Raw genomic sequence first — 19,157 nt, 5'->3', positions numbered from 1 at the left:
TTATGCTAATTAAAAGCAATCAGGTTATCATCTCACCACCGTTACCTGTGGATGTGACATTGTATAGATATTATCCATTAAAAAATCCATTAACTCAGTTTATAGAAATGATAACTCTATTATGACCTAACAAGATTTTTATCTTTTTGTTCTTGTAAATGTGTTCCAGGTTAAATAGCATATATTCTGACTTCATGCTAAAGTGTTAAATATTTTTAGAAATATTATGCAGCAACATTTCATTTTCATAGTCTTCGTAGAGTGGATGGTGTTTATGTGATTTGTCCAAGATTTTAGAGCTGGAATTTGACTATAAAGTTTGCATGGAGCTACCAGTCAAGTATCTTTCCTTAATAATAATTGGGGTAGTTAACTTACAGTGTTCTACAAAACGCCACAGAATAAATTGTTGATAATTTACAATATAGGATGAGGTATTTAGATTTAGGTCAAGTTTAAGCATATATACAAACAAACATTTAAATTATGGTAAACCATAGTGGATTTAGTGTTACTACCAAGCCAATGTTATTGGTTCAGTGGTGATTCCCATAATGAAGACTGGCTTGCTAAGTGTCATTCTTTGCTGCAGTTTCTTTTTTGATTTCCTGGATTTTCCTGTTCACTGGTGTTCTCCATTCCACATCAGTGAATGAGACTAATTACTTTCCTGTTTTGCACTGAGAAGCACTTTGCAGATGCATTTCAATAGCTCCAAGATCCATGCTGATGTAAAAACTGGAATTATTGCCCCTTTGAATGCAAATTATGAAAAACTTCATGATGCAAAATTCAGTATTGCTTGACAGAGATAATTCATATTTCTATAAGATGTAGGATCTTCATATGTTTCATCAATATCTATATAGATGTGAATCCTATAGTCAGGCTACACACAGTCAGGCTACAATGGGCTTAATGAGATATATTATTCCAAAACCTATTTTTTGTTTTAAAATAAAAAGGCTTGTTTTTTTTAAGCATCCCACCAACTTCTCCCTCTCTAGTAGCAGCTACATCTACACCTTTTTTCATTCTTTGTTTTTGTTATTTTCCTCCATATTGTTAACTAAATAATGGTCTTCTATTTCTTGATTATACCATTTTAGGACTTACCTTTGACTTTCCATTGCTAAAGCTTTTACCACCTTTATCCCCACTGCATACACACATATTTCTATCTATAGCAAGATGTTGTTTCATGGATATAATGTATTTTTTACTAAACTGAAAGTATTAATGGTAGTTTGTTTTTTTAAGTTTTTATTTCCTTCCATATAATGTTTCTTTGAAGTGGCTTTTCTCTGTAAATTTATTTAATTCTTAGTTTTTGATGTTTGATGTTTTCTTCATATATCTTGTGACCCTGAATTAGTGGTGTATGTATAAGAGAATGGAGCACTTTTAAAAGCTGACTGGAAGGTATGTGCATATTGGGTAGGTCTTGTCACCAGTGGGCCTCATTAAGGATGATAATGCAGGACTGTTTCACTGAGAAACTTCCATTTCTATCTTTAGGTATTGTGTTTGCTCTTGATCTGGTAAAATTCCTGAGTAAAGAAGGCATAAGACAGGCTGTGTTGAATTCTGGAAGCCATGTAGAGGGAGAGAATGGGAGGAGTCAGCATCCAGGGTGAATGTTCACTGACCACTTACAATAAGGTGCTATCCCTTCCCTCCTCTGTACTTGGTTTCCTATAGCCTCTTATCTTTCTTTCTTTTTTTAAAGAAAATAAAAGTAGGTTTTATTGTCTCCATTTACAAGTGAGCAAACTGAAACCCTGTAAACTTCAAATTATTTGTTCAAAGCCACATAGCTGGTGATTGACTGTTTAAGGAAAGTCTATACCCATTTAATTTTTAGGTCTGTCATCTTTGCACTTAGAAAGTGCATTAAATAAGAGATTGGATGTGGGAAGAGCAATGTGAAGCCTATTACAGAAGATACGTGATGATGAGCTGAACTAGCAGTGATAATGGAAATGGAGAGATGTAAAAAAGTGTTATGGATGTAGATTTGAAAGAACTTAGAGACTAATGGGATGAGGGTAATAAGGGAGAGAAAGCATTGAAGACACTCATTCAACTGGGAGAGTATCTTAATTTCATCACTGAACACTTAATATGCATCTACTATATAATGGATAAGTGACTGATACAGCTTCTCATCTTGATGGTAAAATGGAAAATAAGGAAGGCGTCTCATTGATACATATATTTACCCTCCTAGCCTTTGCAGAGGTGGGGAGGAAATGTTACCAGCCTGTAGGGAGGGGGAAAGGGGAGCTGAAACTCCAGCTATTTGTAAAGTAGATTTGAAATCTCCCGTTTTCAGTATTCTCTTCGCTCTCACTTTGAATAGTAACTTGCAGTGCCACTTTGGAGACTTTTGGGGGCCACGTGGTAAAACTGTACTTCTTGGCTACTCCCCACTTTGGCTTAGGAAGCAGCATTCTTGGTTTTGTTAAATCAGTTAGTATCTGCCCTCTGCTTACCAGGTTTTCATGGTTGGTTTTTCCTCTTTTATGTTGTAGGTTCCTTTTTTTTTTAGGCCCTTTTCCTATTATTGTAGTGGGATCGCATAAGTAAAATACCCTGTAACATACCCTTTTCTACATAAATTATATTTTAACATTCTTTTTGTCAATAAGTATACTTCTGTACCAGCATTTTTTTTTGAGAGGGCATCTCTCATATTTATTGATCAAATGATTGTTAACAACAATAAAATTCTGTATAGGGGGGTCAATGCTCAATGCACAATCATTAATCCATCTCAAGTCTAATTCTCGTTAGTCTCCAATCTTCTGAAGCATAACGAACAAGTTCTTACATGGTGAACGAATTCTTATATAGTGAATAAGTTCTTACATGGTGAACAGTGCTGTACCAACATTTTAATGACTACATAGAAAAAAATTTGTTTTTAGAGATCTAACTTGTCTCCTATTGTTGTAAACATGGGTTGTTACAAGCAATATTGACCTCCTTCTAGCTAAATTTTATATCTTTAATTGAAAAAAATTGAAAATATAAGAAAATAATCCTTTCTTAAGGTGTCATTTTTGTAACATTTCCAACTGCATGAGAAAGTTTTCTCTTCTAATAGAGACTATTCACATGAACAGTCCATTTCCCAGCTTTTCCCACCAGATGGTAAATTCTGTGTATGTTTGGTCCACCTTCCTTCCTCAGGCTGTGCCCACACCAGGATAGTATCCAGTATATATTTTTTAAGTAGACATATTCATAATACATGAATTTTTATTTTGTTTTAACACTTCAAAGAGGAGGTCTGGTCTGGAAGGCAGCAAGATGTAATGTTTTAAATAGCTCATTTTAATTATTTTGTATTACTTTGGCATTTCTTAGGTCATAAAGTTAGTAAGATTGAGATCCAGATGTTTAAAAAGGAAGCCAACATGGCAGGGTGGTGTTTTGGCTTACCTACACCCCCCAGCACCCAGCTGGGAGGGGCAGAGGCGCAGGCAGACCCACAACAACTGGCTTTAACTTTGAGATACTGACGTAAATGATGTTTAACTTCATTTTGTTTTGGAATTTAATTTAAGAATGAGCATCCTATTGTACAGATAAGATGTACCTATTGGGATTAATATTACGTGGTTGGATTAAACAAGTACTATTTGCTTTATCTAGTCCCAGCCTATCTGAATGGAATCTGCACATCATATCTCTGAGAATCACGTGGGATCTTGGTGACTATGCACCTCCCTTAGCTCACCGGAGACCCGTGGAATTGAAATCATTGTGTGTGGCCCAGTGTTCTGCATATAAGACTCCTCATATGCACATTACAATTGACATATCTTCTCTAGACTAAAATACAAGGCACTCTCTGAGAAGTTAGTTAGCACATTCTATATAAATTTGAAAAATCTAAAAAAATATTAGAATAAATGATTAGGGGCAATTCTGATAAATTGACTTAACATTTTATTGATCTTTTTCCTTCAATTATTATTCTCTAAGAATTCAGTTAATTAGCTTAACATACAGAAAGCCAGGGAAAATCATCACAGATCTTTTTCTAAACTTCTCATTCTCTGATGTAACCAATGGCTAAAGATATTAATTTGTGGTTTAAAAAAATAACAAATGTACACTCTCTACATCTACTGTGTATATTGCAGTTCTGACCTAGAATTTCAGTTTAAAAAAATTTTTATTTTTCTTGAATTATAGTTGATATGCAATATTGGTTTCCAGTATACAACCTAGTGTTTCAACAATTACATATATTTCTAAATGCTCACAACAGTAGGTATAGTTACCGGCTGTCAACAAAGAAGAATATTAAAATATTATTGACTGTATTCCCTATGCTATACTTTTATTCCTGTGACTAATTTATTTTATAATTGGAAGTTGGTACCTCTTTATCCCCTTTACCTATAGCTCCCATCCCCTCACCTCCTCTCTTATGGCAGTCTTTTCTCTGTGTTTGAGCTATTTCTGGCTTGTTTTGTTTTTAAGATTCCACATATAAGTGAAATCATGTGGGATTTGTCTTTGTCTGATTTATTTTCACTGAGCAAAATACCCTCTAGAATTTCAATTTTTAACCGATATCTTTTAAGTAATATATTTGTTGAAATCGAATTATAGGCAAGCTGGATGTGATGTGATAGAGATTTTAAACCTAACAGTGCTCAGGGTGACAGTTTTTGCAGTGATGTAGAACGTATGGGAGCTCTTGCCACAACGTCTGAAGCATATTAAGTATCAATTGCATTCTCCCTTCTCCAACATCATTACTTTCTAAAAGTGATGGTCAAGAGGACATTGTGAAAACTATCTCAATGATATGTCACCCTATGTTAATGAAACATTGTCTTACTATTTAAAAGGTAAAAATTTAGATCCTTCCAAAGATATTAGCTAACATTTATCAAGCATTGCTGTGTAACATATGCATGCTAAGCTCTTGTCATGAGGTAGGTGCTTATAATTATCTCCATTTTAATGATGAGAAAATGAGGTACAGTGGGATTATTTATAAAGTGGTCCAAAGCTAACTAACTGGTAAGTAGTGAAGCTTAATTTTGAGTGCAGAACCTGTCCCTACACAGCACATCGACCTTTGTGTCTTCCATCAAAGGTGTAGAACCATCTATAAAAGGTAGGCACTCATGTAAAAGCTGAAGGAGAAGATGTATCTTTTTAAATATATCTTAATGATAGCTAAATTTTCATCTTCCTATCCAGTTTTTCAGATTAAATATTTCTAATGATTTCTTTAAAAAGTATAGGATATGCCTAGAGTAAAAGGACCACTAAAGTAAAGAGACTAGTAGAAAGACAGTTTTATGACCCAAACAATCTAGGTTTAAATACTGACTTCATGCCATTAGTTATGTGCAGATCACTTAAACTTTGAGTCTTAATTTTCACATTTGGAAATAGGGATGATATTTATCCATAGTATTATTACCATGCATAGTAGAGATAATCTATGCAATAGTGTCTCATGAGCTCCTTGCACTCAAATACAACTATTATAACTTAATATATATGATATTATCCTGAAACAATTATGAGAATTTTATATTCTTTATGAGACATACATAGAAAGTATAGTTTTTAGTATCAAAAACATCAAAATATCTGCTTTCTGTTTATATCTTTATTAATCGTGAATATTCAATGTTTTGTTTAATCTCATTATTTCCTGGCAGGAGGCTTTAGCTGGGCCTTTTCACAGATACTTAAACCCTTATTCTTTCTTCTTTCCAGCAAACTTGCTTGATAACATGCTTTTGCGAAGTTCAGGAAAATTAAATGTGGGCACCAAGAAAGAGGACGGTGAGAGTACAGCCCCCACCCCTCGTCCAAAGGTCTTGCGTTGTAAATGCCACCACCACTGTCCAGAAGATTCCGTCAACAATATTTGCAGGTTGGTCGAATAACTATTTAAATCTGGTTTTAACAGAAATTCATACTTTTTCATCTATAGAATTATAGGCTAGTGTTTCCAGGAATGCACTTTGGGGAGCAGAGCCTAACCCTGTTAACTCTCAGCTGTGCTAGAGAAATACAGACTGTGTTTTGCCCTGTGGTGGCATTCTGAAATTCCCCCTCCTTCCTCCAAACACCACACATGTCCATAAACATACCCCAGGCTCCTTGCTAAGCAGCAAAAACAATTATTTCATTTCAAAAGACCTTGTCCCCAAAATGATTCAACATCAGGGGTTGTCAAATGTGTGGGGTTTTTTCTTTGTTTTAACCACTCATCATCCTGATGGTTTTGGTATTTTTGGATGAATACCTAAGCTGTTAGAAATATTCACTGACTATAGGAAGCGGTATAGTAATAGAGCTTATGGGAGTCCACCAGATGTTAGGAAAGAAGGCATGGTCAGAGTGCTAGAGAATAAACTTTTCTGTAATCAAGTTTGTATAAATACTTTCTAATATTTGAGACTTGGACTATCTCCCTCTCTCTCCTTTGCACATCTTTGTGCAGCCACCTGCATTTTTGCTGGTCACTGTAGCTGGATTTACTCCCCAGGGTGAGGACAGCAGTGGACAAAGAGGCAAAAGTGGCTGAGTTAACCAGGCGAGTGTGGATCTTGGGAGTTAAGACATCAGAGAAACAAGTCTCCCTCAAGAATGGTATTGACCCAAGTAGGAAGATGGGCTGCTGGGTTTAGAGTCCAAGCAGAATATCTGAGCAAGCATTTGGGGCCTTCTTACCCAGACAGGAGCATAAAGTTGAATTGAAGTTGAGATGAAGACATTTATTTCTTCCTGAGATGTTTTTTAAGTTTCCTATGAATTGGGATCTAATATACACTTACCAGTATATCGTGAGACATATAGCTGAAGAAATATGTAGTGACTGAATGACATAGGGAAGAAAGTTGGGTGTATTCATAAATGCATAGCTTATTTAATCCACAGAATAACTCAGCATGGTAGGGAGTGCTTATTTTGTGTCATTAGACATAAGGAATTCAGGACCCAGAGAGGTCTAGTAACCTGCCCTTGTATGAGAGAACAAAGCTGGGATCACTGAATCTTATGCCAAGGTAAGATGATGGCAAAGCTCAGACAGTAGTTTCTGGGAAACACTACCTGTTTGTAGTGTCCAGAAAAAGTATCAGGAAAGTTAAAGGGTTTTATGGAGAAAAGAAAATTAGAGGAAGAGAATTAGGGAGATAACTTACTATTTTATCTGAGTGTGTAGAGATTAAGAATAAATCCATGTGTGCCATTTAAGGTACAGTTCTGGTGACTGTACCTTCTGTCTCTCCAAAATATCCCACTTTCAAATATTTTGTCCTGTTGTCCTTATAGGCCAGTGAAGTGTCCTAAGTTCATTTGGAAGGAAGTGCACAGGCAGGGTTAAAGGCAATGCACGTTCTCTGGAGGGAAGCAGCTTGACACGTTCAAAGAAGACTAGTTTTCCTCAAACAGGGAGTGGGAGATGTGGTAGGCATCCAGCCTGGGGCTGGGGAAAGATGGCCTGTGACCTGGTAGACTGTGTTAAGAGTACTGGTCATCTTCCTGAGCATGCTGGGAAACCACTGGAGAGGACGTTTAAGCAGGAGCCACAGGGGACATTGATGGGATTGTATTTGCTTTTTTGAAAAAATTTCTTTGCCTCTGAGTGTTGAATGTATTGGAGGGAGACAAAAGTGAACCAGAACAACAGTTAGGTGAGAGAGATCGACAGGTGTACTCAGGAAGGACAGTTTATGTGAGAGAAAATGACCTCAGATGAGGGTGGTGCCAGAGCAGAAGAGTGGCTGTGCTGGAGAAATGTATGCAAGAAGATTTTATGTTGATGAACTGGGTATGGGAGGGGCTGAAAGGTGCTTCTCGAGTTCCTGGTGTGCATTTAGATGCAGACTGTAGCCTTTTAATGAGAGAGGACAAAGGAAGATAATCAAGCTCCATTAGGGTAAGCTAAGCTTAAGGTTTTGACACATTTTAGGACACAAATAGATATCAAAGAGTAGGCAGTAGAATATGGATTTGGGGCTCAGATAAGAGATTGGGAGGACAGTGTAAAGTGAGTAGAATATTACTCAGCTTTTGCTGGGAAGAAGCCATTCTGAAAAATCACAGTGGCTTTGAACTAAAAGCATTCATTTTTTTCATTCCTGGATCTACAAGTGGGCTGCAGTTGTGCTTGGTTCTGCAGGATTGGGTGGGCTTGGCTTCAGGCTGCTGCTTGAGTTCAGACCTGCTCCACACATTTCCTCATTCTTCTTGAACCAGAAGCTTCAGAGAGAATATTTCTTCTTACCTGAGTGTGAAGGAGCAACCTCATAAAGCTTCTGCTTGCATCCTGTCCTTAAGATTCCATTTACCAAGTCAGGTGACATAGTTGTGCTCAAAGTTAAAGGGAGGCCATCGCTGGGGTGGGACATGAAGTGAGAACAGTAACGGAACAATCCAGTCTCCCGGCGCATAGGACTGAGCCTGGAGACATTTAATGTTTGGATGAAGAAGACTCTCCTCAGGAGACTCACAATTAGCGGTAAAGCAGTGAGTATGGTGCCGCTGAAGCCAAGTTTACAGAGGAGCTGCAAGGGACCGTCAGCCATGTGGGATGCTGTTAGAAGTAGGGTGAGAACTGAAACCGGGCAACTGGAATTATTGACCTCAATAACTATAGTGTAGTAATATTAATGTGGAAGCAAAGATGGAAGCCAGACTGGAACAAGTTTATATTGTTTATATATATGGTTTTCCAACCTTTGATTTGTGATAGCAAAGGAAAAGAAAACAACAGGAACAGCAACAAGAACAGTGCCGCCCCTCCAGAAAACATGGGTGTACCACGCCAGTCAGCATGAATGGGTCAGCTTGTAGGAGTCAGCAGACAGCTAATACATGCTGAGCTTCTTATGAGTACTGGGATGTTTCCTTTGCCTGTCTCTAATCAGTACAGCACTACTGTACAGAATGTAGCATTATCTGTATTTTCCAGGTGAGGAGTCTGAGGCCCTGAGAGGTTAAGTAATTTTCACTATGTCACTGTTCATGTTGATATGATGGAAAAAGTTGTGACCCAAATCCTGAACTCTTGACCAACAGCCAATTCCTGATGCTAGTTCTCAAAGGAGCAGATCCTCACTCCTGGGTAAAAATACTCATCCATTTGGCTCATGAGGTGAGTCTCCTGTGAGCTGAGGTACCTCAGACTTGAAGCACAGGGTCTACTTTTGTTCTCAGGCTATGAGAGCCAAACTGCCCCCAGACCTTTCTGGCTCCATTCCTGTAAGTCCATCCTCTGCTCTTGGACTTCCACATTGGTACTTCTCAAGCTCTCTCTGGTGAAAGGTAGTTTTTTCTCCCCAATACATTGGGCACTGATACTTTTTTAAAGTGCAGTAAAAATTAATTACTAAAAAAATAAATTAAAAAATGCTTACAAACTTCATGCTCCATTTTATCTAGTTTCTGTTATGTAGGTTCAACAGGGCTAAATTTATTCCTACACTAGTTTCAGTCTCTGTATTAACCTCCTGTCAGACCAGTAAAAGCAGTTTGCTGACCTGCAAGGGAGCACGCTGTGACTAATACTGCCACACACTTGCATGACTAGGTAGAGCAGCTTTAAGGACGGGGTCTGCTTGCTTGAGGCTTAGGTAAACATTGGTCAAAGCTGTCTGGACGGAGGTCTTACACCCGGTAGGTCTTAGCCAAGCTGGGTGTCCTAAGCGGATCTTATTTAGACATTACCACTCCCACTTTCCTGGAGTGAATAATACCAAAAGTGACCCAAATCAAGAGGGCATCATATGTAAAAGAGACTGAAATATCTTTTGATGTTCTCTGATATAAATCTCTTTGGGATCCCACATGATAATTCAGACAAGTTGTGCAAAGTCTGGAGGGTTTTAACACTCTTCAGGAGTATATCATCAATCACTTTCCCAGCCGACTCCAATGCCAGAAGAGTGCTTGGCCCTGATTCCCATCAGGTGCAGATATGTCTGCTTTGAAAATCCATGACATTAGCATTGCCTAATACCATGTATGTGAGAAGCTGTAGTAGAAATATATCAGGCTGAATACAGTATTAGAACCTTTTTTGATATCTTTAATTCAGAGTAATGGGTAAAGCCATTGTCCTATCTCCTTCAAGATAGTATCTGTTCTCTAAATATCTTTCCAGGTATTACTTTGCATTGTAAATCTTTCCCATTCCATTTCCAGATTCTGTTCCTAGGAACTCAGACACTCATTGCATGCCTTGAACGTCTCAAAGTCTCCTGGAATAAACTCTGTTTACATGACGTTCACCATGCCGATGTTCTGTCTTATTTTCCTGCCAGAACAAGTGTAATCTCAGCCTTGGGTTTTCTCTCTGTATAATCTAGTCCTGCTTTACGTCTCCTTCCTGTTTTACCTGACTTGGCCTGTGACAGTCATTTTTGCCCCTATCTCACCACCTCTGTCCTCCATTCCTTCATGCAAGTCTGTCCATTTCTAAATATTATTTTTCACTCTTTATCAGAGATAACATAAATACTTCCTCATTTATCTAACTGGGTTCTGACCAAGAAGTCCGCCCAGGCAGGTTTGGGGGTTTACAGGTGTAATAAATCACATCAGGTGTTTGCACAAAGGCTGTGCAAATGACACCAGGCCGCCTAATGGGGAATAAGTTAAGTCTCCAACTCTATCTTGAAGAGTCGCTGGGGGCAGAAGGGAAAACTGTGGGCTGTAAGTCTTTTACAAAGTTTGTATTAACCCAGGGCTTTTAAACCTCTTGCGGAATGAGATGGTGTGAGTTTCCAGACAGGTGCTCCTGACCCAGGGCCTCAGAATGCTGAAAGTGCACAGTGTTCTCATTTGTTTATTCATCTTTCTTTGCATCCAGTTTACGCCACTGGTGCTCAGGCCATCTGAATGTTGAACTTTATCATCTTTGCCCCACTGTGGAAGATGTTGAATGAAAACAAACCATTGCACTTGTAGGAATGGTAGGACCTTCACTAGAAAATACTATTTAGGTGGAAGAGGCTATGATTTCAAATTCACTTACAAAGTCTTTTATAAGGAATACCTCTGCTTTTGTGCTTAGTCATAATTGAGATCTTTAAATGAGCCCATTTGTTGTTGGACTTAATATTAAGTGAATAGTGTAGGGTTCTTAAAAATATACATAGAGAACCATTGAAGAAGGAAATACAAGATTTATGAGGAAGTGCTGTAAAGAGGGGTTGGGGAAGCTCTGTTATAAAGGCCCTCAGAGTCTAGGTGAGAGGCAGGGAGGTCTGCTCAGGGAGGTGGGGCAGAGAATATACAAATGCTTGATTAATATAAAAACTGGCACAAGTTTAAAAAATCTTGTGCCTCTGAAAAAAATGAACAAAATGTCAAATCACTTGCTATGGCTGACAGAGAAGGATGTATGATGTTACATGTTCTTGAGGATAAGGTGAAAGGCATCACTCATGTTGGCACTTCATGGTTCATGTGGTAACTTTACCTTCCCCCAGTACTGTGACCTCTCAGAGGAAAAGCCAGAGAAGGGGAGCAGGAACAGCCATATATATATGTTCATCCCTCTTTTCCCCCACCAATACGGGAAGACACCCCCCTAAGAGGATAAGGTTTCCCTCCACCAATATGGGCACCGCTAAGATGGTAAGGGTTAAAAACAAATATGAGCCTATGATTCTATTACTTTGGCAATATTCACTGTTGAACATTCTTTGCTCTTTTCCCCAATCAGTAAAATATGAGTGACTTACGGTGTCTACCCTTCCTGCTTAAAGCTGAATGACTTTTTCTCTCCTACAATTGGTAGCATTCATAGATTTTGAGCTACTCCAAAGCTAAGGCTGTATCTTCCTTACTATTCTGTCCTCAGACTCTGACTCTGCCTGAGTCACAGTATCTGAAACTTCAAAGAAATTTGAAAGAAATTTAGAAATTCTAGTAATTCTCACATACTGGAAAAATATTGGAATAAATATTGATCAATTGAAAGAGCTATTAATCCTTATGGGCAGATGCACTTGAGCAGGTCCCTGTTTATATGTAACTTTTATCAAGAACAAAATTCTAAACTATTTAATAATAATTTTAGATATTTAATAATATTAAATTATTTTAATAATGCTTTAAAATTGCCTGTCACCCTGACATAGAAGATAAAATTTTTAATAATTTAAAAATATTATATAGTTAAATTAATCTCTATAAAGATCTAAGCTGGTTAGAAGAAAAGTTCTGCGGTAGGCCCTTCTCAACTGTGGTGTTTATGTTTATGAACAACCCTGGGGTTTATGATAGAGAAACCTAAGATCTTAGGGGAAGAACAGCAGCAAAGGGACCAGTTCTTGGAGAAACCTTATAGACACGGTACTCACTAAAATAAAACAATAAGTAGAGGACCTTAAATAATGATGCTGCCAATGTACTTTTGGATATACTATGAAATTTCTCCAACCATTCTACAAAGTCTGATGAATGAGTAGAGTCCAAAAGGCTGGTTATAAATCCATTTGATCATAAATGAGGAATCACACCGTGTAGGCTCTGGATGCATAGCCAGCTAAGGAGAGTGTGACTGGGTCCTTCAGAACCTAAGCTAGGCGTCCCCCATTCTTGCCAGGAGATGTTCACCTTGGCAGCTAATTCGACCGTCTCTCTAGTTGTTCCAGACACTCATGTGTTTTTGGAATATTGGACAGATTCATGGGGTCATGAATCTGTGGGACCATCCAAGGGGCTGTAACTGAAGTTTTATCCTTACTATTTTGACCTCATGTGAACTTGAAATTCTCAAACACTTTGCTTTTTCATGAATGAACGTCATGGTGAGAGATATTTAATATTGATGACTGATTATCTTGTGCAACTCTTCTATTTGGTTATTTTTCTTTACCTATCACACAGGGGCAGCATTTTTGAAATGTTGCATCTATTATCTTTTTAGGAAATTCATAATCATTGCTGTAAGCAAAAGATTCATCCTACAGACCTCTTTACATCTCACTACTTTCACTTCTGTTTAAAATTGTTCCTATTTTTGTTTCCTTCATGATTCTTCATCTCTTCTTATCCCTTTCAACACTCTGGGAATCATGGGATAATAATCTATATAAAACATTTCAAAACAAACCTTAAACATGGCGACCAGGAAGCAGAATTCTCCAATAAGCCAGTGGTGAGACTTGATCACCTTTTGTGGCATTCAGCTGCACCCTCTTAGTGGTGAGTTGAGTTGATCTGCTGTGACTGTGGAGCACATCTTTTGTTTACATTTGTGCTCGCTTGAGGGTTGGAAGTTCTCAGGTAATTCTCAAGTTCTGCAGTTGTACTGCTAGTTTCCACTTAAAGCCCCTTCCCTGGTAGTGATTTCAATGAGAAGCTTATAAATAATTTTTGCTTTGTTGCAGGTGATATACACTTAAAATGGGACACAGCTCTTTGTTCCAGGGTCTCTTTCCCTCTCCACAGCCTCTTTATATTTTTAGTTTCACCTTCTTTGCGGACAAGGGTGTGCATTTTTAAGCTTGAACTTGTTCTCCCTGATGTTTCTTTATATTTCCCAGGACAGTGTAACATTAACTTGCCAACAGGCCAACTTTGTCCATTCTCTTTTTCAATTCTTGTAAATTGCCTAAAAGTACATTTCCATGTACTCAGATTTTGAGTAAGGGGAATTCATGATTAAGGGGAAATTAATTTTCTTAGATTTAACATATTGTATCAACTTTTCTAGGCTCTATAAGTTCCTTCTGTCAGGAAATTAACATGACTTTATTTCTAATTATTCCTGGGTTTTATTTTTGATGAGAAATAAAAGTTGTACAGATAATCTAAATTGATAGGAAAGGAATAAAAAAATTACATGGGTATTGTGTGCTTATATTTAAAGTAAATTTCTAAGGGAGAGCTCTTTTTTTACCACTTTCAGTGTTTACATGCTTTCAATTTTCATAGGACTTCCAGTAAACGGACTAAAAAAAAGAATTCAGAGCATGGGCTGTTCAGAGGTAGTTTTTCTTCTACAGCAGTATTCATGCATTTGACCTTCGTCTAGCTAAGGGATTTGTCATTGGCTCTTCCTAGCCATTCATTAGTATGTTTGAACTTTGCTGTGCTAGTTCTTACAATCTGAGGTATTTTGGATCACTTGAGGCTTATAAACCACATAAACAATTCTAAGGGTGTTGGTGATAGCTGGAGGGCTAATGTATGGTGGAATGTTGCTACTCTAATACAGAGCCAACGGACCACAAACCATGAGCCACAAATCATGCTGAGAACTTTCCTCCCCTGATCTTTTAGGACTACACTGTCCTGTCTGTCTCAGATGCCGAGCCTGGTACTCATCACTCAAACTTGTGAAGACAGTAATGTCTGTTTATAAATAGTTCTATGTATAATAGTTCTTGTTTTTCATTTTTAGTCCCATGAGGGGCTAGTGGAAAACTTGTGCGAATGAAGCAAGAGATCCTGATTCAAGGCCTGATTCTGTAACTGTTTCATTTGTGACCCAGTATAAGTTTATTAGACTCTCATTACTGTAAGTTCCTCATGTAAAATAGAAATATTATGTTATTGTTGCTGGGTGGATTTAAGGAGATAGAATAAATGAAAGTTTTTTTTACCTAGGAAGTCATACAGAAATTTAAAATTTTGTTTGTTCGCTCTCCATGGTCTTATTCAGCCCCTTGTTAAAACCCCTGTTTCTGTTGTCCATCCTTACCCCAGCGCCAACTTAAGCCCAGACTAATTACAACAAAACTTGATGTTTCCACATGATAGGCCAGCCTGGAAGCAGAGGTACTGAATGGACGGCTCTGAGTCAACTTGGTTATGCTGTGCTGATCCCAACTCCTCCCCACCTTTAGTTTGCAGGCCTTAGTAAGGGATAATTTATTCCACTACCTCTGAACAAGTAGAACTAGCATAAACATTCACTGGCATGGATTCAAACCCATGCTGTATCTTTCCCTGGCTGCATGGCTTTTGAGAAATAACTCAAGCTCTCTGAGCCTCAATTTTCTCATATGTAGAAATTTTGGATCCTTCTTTCTCACAAGTTTCTGGACAGTAGAGCTATTACCATAGTTTTATGATTATGAATTATAATTATTAATTCAACTTCCATAAAAGGAAGTTTGGGGTCTCTCTTAACAGATTGCACCTTTTAATGATCACTGACTTTCTCTTGTTTGAAGTGAGACAAATGATAAAATCTTCATTTCACATACATACATACATACTCATTCTCTCTCACTTCCCATTTGGTCTTTAGCACAGATGGCTATTGTTTCACAATGATAGAAGAAGATGATTCTGGAATGCCTGTGGTCACTTCTGGATGTCTAGGACTAGAAGGCTCTGATTTTCAGTGTCGGGTAAGGGACATAACTTGCTTCTACTTTGTGACCTTTCTTTGGCTAGATTTTAAACAGTCAGGTTTTAAGCAAGGTAAAACATTGCTTTTCTTAATTGTTTTCAGTAATTTGAGATATAATTTGAAAATTCTTACATTGAAACAATTCTCCTTTCATTTAGAAATCAAATGCTTTTAGTTTGCTGTGAACTTCTTGTTTGGTGACCCACTGGATTGGATTGTTCAAGTTCCAGTGTAGTTAATTGCATGAAGCCAGGCCTGCTTCCTCAGTTCACATTGTGCCCACTGGCTATTACAAATGCAGTGGTAATTCTGTTGAAATGCAAAAATTACAGTAAGAGAATAGATGATAATTTGAAAGAAATTTTCTAATAGAAAACAACATTTTTGGGATATTTGGGTAAAAACATCAGAATTTTAAGTGAGTTCTCTAAATAGTATTAATTTTTTAAGTTTTAGATTATGTGGCTTTGAAATGTATGGGAAATCCACAAATATCTGTTGCGGTTTGATTTTAGGACACTCCCATTCCTCATCAGAGAAGATCAATTGAATGCTGCACAGAACGGAATGAATGTAATAAAGATCTACATCCTACTCTGCCTCCACTGAAAAACAGAGGTAAGGAGAAGAAAGCGTTGGAGATGGAAAAGCTTTAGGCATGAGGAAAATAAAAACTAGAATCATTCTGTCTCCTGAAGTAATTTACGTGTACCATTCTCAGTGACTGAGGACTGAGGCAAGATGATATAATGAAACTGTCATTCAAATACGTGAGCAGGTTGTTCCCGGAAAACAGGTCTCTGTGGCTTCACACTTATGAAGCTTCTTTCAGTTCTCCCCATTCCCCTTTAGAAGAAGACAACAGTTCCTAGAGCTTGTTGGATGTTTCAGGAGGGTCATAGAGGGAGGTGGTGTTTTATGCTTGCCCCTGTATGTTATTCAGGAGTTGTACTTCACTCAAACCTGCTATTGGATTACACTCATTTGAAAAATAAGAACCTTGTAACAGAATATATCAGATTATTTGCTGGGTGGTGGTTCCTTTTATCTATGCTAGAGTAACTATTTTTTAGTCAAGTCATGTATCAATATATTGATAAAATGGAGAGGATATTCAGAAAATCTAATCAATCATTAAAAAGGTAAATATTGTATCTCACAAAACTTGTGTTAAAAACAGCTCCCACATATCCTCTCTCCTCTTTGCTCTCACCACAAAATAAATGATTTGTAATTGTCATAGAATCCTAAGTCCAAAGTCTTATGCAAGTGGTTTAAAATGATTTTTCATGATTGATTTTATTTCTTGAGAGGAGAAAATCTTCCAAACAAAATATAATATTTCATGGTATTGATGATAACTGGTTCCTGCAAAAGCCTAGGTATATCTAAGATTGATTCATAATAGTTCACATAAAAAATTCGGTTCTAAAAAGAAATTTTCCAGTTAACATGTTAGATATTAGGGGTGCAGAAATGGATGAACACAATTCTTGCTCTCAAGACATGCACACTAGGATGTAGGACAGAAATATGTAAATAATTATGTTTGGTCAGGAATATCTCAGTAGTAGAGTTAAGTTATAAAGTGTATTAAGCACGTAAACAAATGAGTGGCTCACTCTGAGGTGAGAGAATGTCAAACAGCTTCATAAAAGTGGTGCCTGAATAAGACTTTAAAGATGAATAAGAGTTTGCTGAGTTCCTAAGTAAGGCAGGAATAAAAATCTGAAAGTTAAAATGGCTAACATAAGCCAAGCATTATGCTAAACATTACATTAAATAGCTCATTTGAGCCTCACAAGTACCCTCGGATTATTGTTCCCCATTTGAAGAGGAGGACATTATAGCACAGAGAGGTCATGAACTTTCCTAAGGTTGCACAGCCCGTGAGTAGCAGTGGCTCTAAAAGAGGTAACTGCAGAGGCTGGATTTGTAATATTTGAGACACCTTTGTAAAATACAGGCATATGATGTGGCATGGCTGATTGGAGAAATCCTATAATTGTCTGAAGCCTCACTAATCAAAGTGGGTCTATGATTGGTGGTGTCAGTATCACTTTAAGGTTAGTAGAAGTGTGGAATCTTGTCCCCCTGCCCCCAGACAATTAAACCTACATTTTAACAAGATTCCTTGAACGATTTATATGCACTTTAAAGTCTGGGCAATACTTTTGGTAGAAAAAGGCAGGACCTTATGAGGATATAGTTAGCACCGCTTAGGTCTCGCCATGTTAGTTTGAGGATGCTTTGTTCAAAGAGAAGACCACTCTCATTGTCAAAATTGTCGAGTTCTATTTTTTCACTTTCAGTACTTATTTTGTAGTTATTTCCTTCTGAACCAGTTGTGGAAAAAAATAGGTGGCCTACAGACAACATTTTGAATGGCGCTGGTAGAAGGGCTTCTGTGTTGTGAGTGGGGATTGGGAGGAGGATGAAGAGTGGCTGGAAATGAAAGTAAAAGCACTAGTTTTTGGAATCTCTTCCCTCAAAAAGATTTCTCACCTGCAAGTGGAGATGATGTGTCCTGGAAGTAGCATTGGGTTTAGGAAAATTCTGATGCTTACTTTTTATGTGCTGAAAAGGCTGCAATTCACAAATTGTCCTCTAGATGGTGCCAGATTCCAGTTAGGACTGGCAAGTGAGGAAGTATTCTCCAAGGAGAGAGAGAACGTAGGGACTTTTAAAATTGTTTCGAATAAGTCTCTAGAGAACTGAGTGAGAAGGCTTTGAAAAGAAGGGTAGCAGCGTTGAGAAGACAAGTCCTTGGTTCAGGGCAGTATAGGAAGGATGAAGGAGTGGCTGGTGCATTATACTGGTGCAATGTATATAGTTACTCTAAATCTTTATGTCAAATAATATAAAGCAGAGACTATGTTTTCATAAGGGTAGGTAGCTAAACAAAACCAGCTCACCATATATTTTTTTGTTCTTATTTCTTAATTGATTTTCCAAAAGAGTGAAATGATTAACCTTATTATAAAACATCTGTAACTATTAAGTGCTAAATAATAAGAGGCTTGGGTGAGGTTCCGTTACTAGATATCAGAGCTAAGTGTAGGGCTAAATGAATTGTTTTTATTAATAACAAACAAGAAAACTTTTTCAACCGATTCAGGGTTTTCTAACACTTTTTTTCATACATACAGGCATTTAGCAGGAAATTTGAGATACACAATCACATTCAACATATATATATATATATATATATTTATGTCCTTGAAATTTTGTTATCTTCTGTTTCAAGAAAGAAGATGAAGGGCAGCCAGAATACAGCTTAAATTCTCTCATGAACATTACCTTCCCTTTTGCTTTGTTTATTCCATTTCAGCAGGAGCAATGCAGAATACCCTAGAATAACATTCTTTCTCCTGAAGGAGGAAAATATGAGAAATAATTTGATCAAATGCAGCACCTTCCTCATAAATGATAAAATATGATATGGGAAGCCAGAAACACTGCATCTGGCGCTGAGAGTAAGCTGTCTCCTGATGACTTGTAGGGAGACACAGTGGTGCCCTGGTGTCTGGCTCTCTGCCTGCAGAATTAGGGATGCAAGGACACGGGGATGGTGGGCAAATGAAACATGCCCAGACTCTCAGCATCTTGGTTTGACTAAAAGATAATGAGCAAAACATTCTCTTGAAATACAGAATATTTTATAGGATTTTTTTCCTTCCCCCCAATTTTTTATTATAGTCAATTATTTTTGCTTTTTTTTATTAAATGAGTGCCTAAAGAAGTGAAATACTGGTGCTGAAATGAACAGAAGCCCTTGCTTTATTAAATG

The 19,157-nt window shown here is 37.5% G+C and overlaps 1 protein-coding gene across 13 annotated transcripts in view; it reads left to right on the top strand.

The window, feature by feature from the left end:
* The window catches only part of BMPR1B (bone morphogenetic protein receptor type 1B), a 402,305-nt gene that overhangs the window by 337,034 nt on the left and 46,114 nt on the right, over positions 1 to 19,157 (top strand). For all 13 annotated transcript variants that reach the window (XR_012131647.1, XR_005061803.2, XR_001853580.3 and 10 more), the window contains 3 exons: positions 5,758 to 5,917; positions 15,263 to 15,365; positions 15,883 to 15,985. Coding sequence is in view for 10 of the 13 variants with exons in the window: in XM_017663724.3 (XP_017519213.1) it covers positions 5,758 to 5,917; positions 15,263 to 15,365; positions 15,883 to 15,985 (366 nt within the window). In the remaining 3 variants the exon portion in view is untranslated. The remainder of the gene's footprint in view (positions 1 to 5,757; positions 5,918 to 15,262; positions 15,366 to 15,882; positions 15,986 to 19,157) is intronic.

This window comes from Manis javanica, chromosome 5 (assembly GCF_040802235.1).
Source record: "Manis javanica isolate MJ-LG chromosome 5, MJ_LKY, whole genome shotgun sequence".
Taxonomy (NCBI): Eukaryota; Metazoa; Chordata; class Mammalia; order Pholidota; family Manidae; genus Manis; species Manis javanica.
Note: the sequence above shows the minus strand (reverse complement) of the source record. Positions and strands in the feature narration are given on the sequence as shown.